This window comes from Hyaena hyaena, unplaced genomic scaffold (assembly GCF_003009895.1).
Source record: "Hyaena hyaena isolate Hyena2069 unplaced genomic scaffold, ASM300989v1 scaffold_853, whole genome shotgun sequence".
Taxonomy (NCBI): Eukaryota; Metazoa; Chordata; class Mammalia; order Carnivora; family Hyaenidae; genus Hyaena; species Hyaena hyaena.
The window spans coordinates 148028-151628 of record NW_024081486.1 but is presented as its reverse complement, the minus strand read 5'-3'; the positions used below and the strand labels follow the sequence as shown (position 1 = coordinate 151628).

Here is a 3601-nt window from a genome sequence, read left to right as displayed (position 1 = left end):
TCTTCTTGGTTTTTTAACCCAATCAAAAATGAGGGGAGAAAATAGGATATGGTGTCCTACTGTCAGTCGTTTCAGTCTAGGCTTTTTCACTGCGAGAACCTAAAATAAAAACACGTACCCCTGATGATAACCATGAGGCGCCGTGTGCAAAGCAACCCCCAGACCTCTGGCAAACTCACTATCTCCTTGGCCATGAACTCTTTCAGGGCCGGTATATGTGGGTGTGTATGGGAGGAGGGGGAAATCTGCCTTCTTGGAGTTTTCTACACTGTATTTTCTTTTTAACACTCGAGAATGAGAAATGTATTTCTGCTTTTGGGCTGATCTTGGGTCTTTTGCCTCATCCCTCGTTTATGTAAATGAGAAGAGTCCAATTACACATATGGAAAAAGGGTTTAATGAATCGTGAAAAAGCCTGGTTTGCAGAGAAAGAACACAATCCCCTCTTCTTCTTCTTCTTCCCTTTTATAGTTAACTTAGAAACATGTATTTCTTTTAAGGAAGATGATAAAGCTTAATGATTAGATCATTTTATTTTATATACTCATTTCCATATTTGGGAATCATGAAACATATTTTGCTAGAAGATTTAGCCTCCTTTATGTTTGTAAGGCTTTACGGAGACCCGGCAAATATTGTCCCCAACAGAAACTGGGAAATTCCAACTTTTTTCTTAAATGTAAAGAACTACTACATGCTAGTTTCTCCCATTTTTGATGTTATTCTTAGCTCAGTGATAATTTTTCTTCTGTGAACACAGTTTGCTCTGCAGTTGTCTGCACTGAAAAAGAACTGCAGCATTATAGGAGGGTTATTATTGAACCCAGAGAAGAGACCGTAGTATCGGAGGTGTAGCTTAATTTTGGTATTATTATTAGATGGTTTACCTAGCTATATGGGTGTTGAATTCGACGAGCCTTTTTTGTTCTCTTGCTTGCTTGCTTGCTTGCTTTCCTAAAAGGTATTGAATTTTACACTAGCGGGTGTTTGGGATTTCATTTTCCTATTTTTTCTCTCCCCTGAGTTCTTCATCTTGGAATTCTCAGTAGTTGAAACGAGACCACAGAAAACCCCCAACGCATTTTTTTTTTTTAACGACCAAAGACCTTGCAAGAATACGCAGGGAGAACAGTCATTACCATTTCTGACGTGACTCTTAGAATCTGATAAGTGTGCAAGCAGCCCGGAAGAGGTGCTTTCCAGCGCCAGCGGGAAAGTTCTAAATCACGGTCGTAAGGGCTTTCCAGAGAGACCTAATCCGACCGCCTCATTTGGCCCTTGGGGAAACTGAGGCCGAGGAAGCGAGGCGGGGGGGTGGGGTGGGGGAGGGCGGATTATGATCTCCGTATTTCCCTCTACAAAATACCGCGGCGGCCCACGGAAAAACACCGTTCTTGGGTACCTACGGGGTCGAGGGCATTGTTTGCCGGGAGGGGGGGAGGGGGGCGTGCTCTTTCCACTCTACCCCCCCACCCCCCGGCCTTCCCGGATCGGCGCCCTGGATGTGATCGACACCATGAAGTTGCCCCATAATCCTCTCTGGCAACATAGGATGTAAAATTTGATCAGCTCATTGGACGATGCCGACAAGTCTCTAAAATGTGTGAAAAGAGGGCCAAGTGGTAGGCAGGCGCGGCGCGGCAGCAGCGCCGCGGCCGGTCCCCCTCCGAGGTCTCGGGGCGGAGGCCGCGGCGGAGCGGGGGCTGGGACCGGGCCTCGGGGACGCGGGGCCGCGGCGGCGGCGGCGGCGGCGAGGCCGCGGCGCCTTGGGGGGCGAGTAGTGGGGAGACAAAGAGAGAGCCATCCTGGGGAGTCTTCAGCTCAGCCCACAAGCTGGGCCCGGTCTTGTTGCCGCCCCGGCCGCGGCGCCTTGGGGGGTGGGGGGGGGCACTAGGAGCGGCTCGCGGGGCCGGAAGGGGGCAGCAAGGCGGCGCCGGCGGCTGCGGAGTTCTCTCGGCGGCGTAGCCCGGGGCCGGGCCGAGCGGGGCGGGGCGGGGCGGGGCGTGCACGGGGCCGCGGGCGGCGCGCGCCGGAACAGTTGGCCTCGGGGCCCCGCCGCCCGCGCGACCGCCCGCCGGCGCACGCGGAGGAGGCGGCGGCGGCGGCGGCCGCAGGAGGAGGAGGAGGAGGGCGGCTCGCAGCGGAGGTGAGGCGGCGGCGGCGGCGGCGGCGGCGGCGGAGGAGGAGCAGAGCGGACAGAAGGAGGAGGAGGATGGAGGAGCCGCCGAAGGAGGGCGAGGCCGAGGTCGCCGAGGCCGAGCAGGACGAGCAGCTTCGCCCGGAGGTGGAGGACGAGGCGGCCGCGGAGGCAGCGGGGCTGAAGAGCGAGCAGCAGAGGCTGTGGCACCTCTTCCAGATCTCCGCCACCGCCGTGGCCCAGCTCTACAAGGATCCCGGCTGCCAGCAGGCAGGACTGTCCATGTGGGACCCCTTCCAGAACGCGGCCATGGCCGTGACCAGCCTCTACAAAGAGAGCGGGGATGCCCACCAGCGAAGTTTTGACCTGGGCGTCCAGGTTGGCTGCCAGCGTCGCATCAAAGACGTGCTGGAGTGGGTGAAGAATGGCCGGAGCACCATCCAACGCGAGGACCTCATCAGCTTTCTGTGCGGCAAAGTGCCCCCCGCCCCGCCCCCGCCCCCGCCGCGGGCCCCCAGGACGCCCCCGAAGCCGCCCGCCTCGGCCGCCGGCCAGGCCGCGGCCGCCGACGCCGGCTCGGCCGTCGAGGTCGACCTGCAGCCTTTCCACGAGGCCATCGCCCTGCACGGCCTCAGCGGTGCCATGGCGAGCATCAGCGTGAAGCCCGGCGCGCCCGGCTCCCCGTCCCAGGCCAGTGGTGTCACCGGCGGCGTGGCCGGCGGCGGGCGCCGGAAAAGTGGCCTGCTGGAGGACGACCCGAACCCCTCCAACTCCGAAGAACTGGCCCTCCGCCTGGACGGCGGGGGGACCCGCAAGCGCCCCTCGGCCCAGTGCGGCGACGGTGTCACAGACTCCCCGAGCCACAAGCGCAACCGACTGTTCTGAGCCGCGTCGTTGGCCACCAGCCGCCATCTTACTTGACCGTTAACTGGACCTTCAGCGTGCTCGTCGAAAGGACACTCAAGACTGTCTCTTTCTTCTCCAAGTTCAACAGAGATTTCTGCCAAGTTTGCCCTAAGAAACTTTTAAAGTACTCTCCCAGAGGCCTTGGATGGCTCTGGCTTTGCCAAGAATATAATTCTAGCAGAGAAGAAGTATTATGTAGTAGTTAGCAAGATCAGAAGACTACCCGGTCAGAGCGGGAGCCTGGTTTATCTTGTTCACAGTGATATTCCTTAGCACCCAGCACAGTTGCTGGAGCTCAATAAATGTTTGTTGAATGAATAGATGTGACCTTATTTAAAATTCTTAAAAGGGGAAGGACTAACAGGTGTTTACTTGGTTATAGGATACTTTTATCCGTTATTATTAGGTTCTTTGCTGTAACCGTACTTGCCAGTTCGATGACGTGTTATCCAAACGTAAAACTTGGCATCTTGGTGAAATCTGCAGCTTTCTGTTTTTGCTCCACTTTACTATGCACATAATTTGTACAGAGCGTCCAAGTAATACATATTAGGCCGC

The 3601-nt window shown here is 56.2% G+C and overlaps 1 protein-coding gene across 1 annotated transcript; it reads left to right on the top strand.

Annotated features, from left to right (window-relative positions):
• Positions 1 to 2212: 2212 nt before the first annotated feature.
• LOC120222244 (UPF0472 protein C16orf72) lies at positions 2213 to 3361 on the top strand. The gene has a single exon (XM_039219996.1). The coding sequence runs from the start codon at positions 2213 to 2215 to the stop codon at positions 3020 to 3022; it is 810 nt and encodes a 269-aa protein (XP_039075927.1). The 3' UTR covers positions 3023 to 3361.
• The last annotated feature ends 240 nt before the right edge of the window (positions 3362 to 3601 follow it).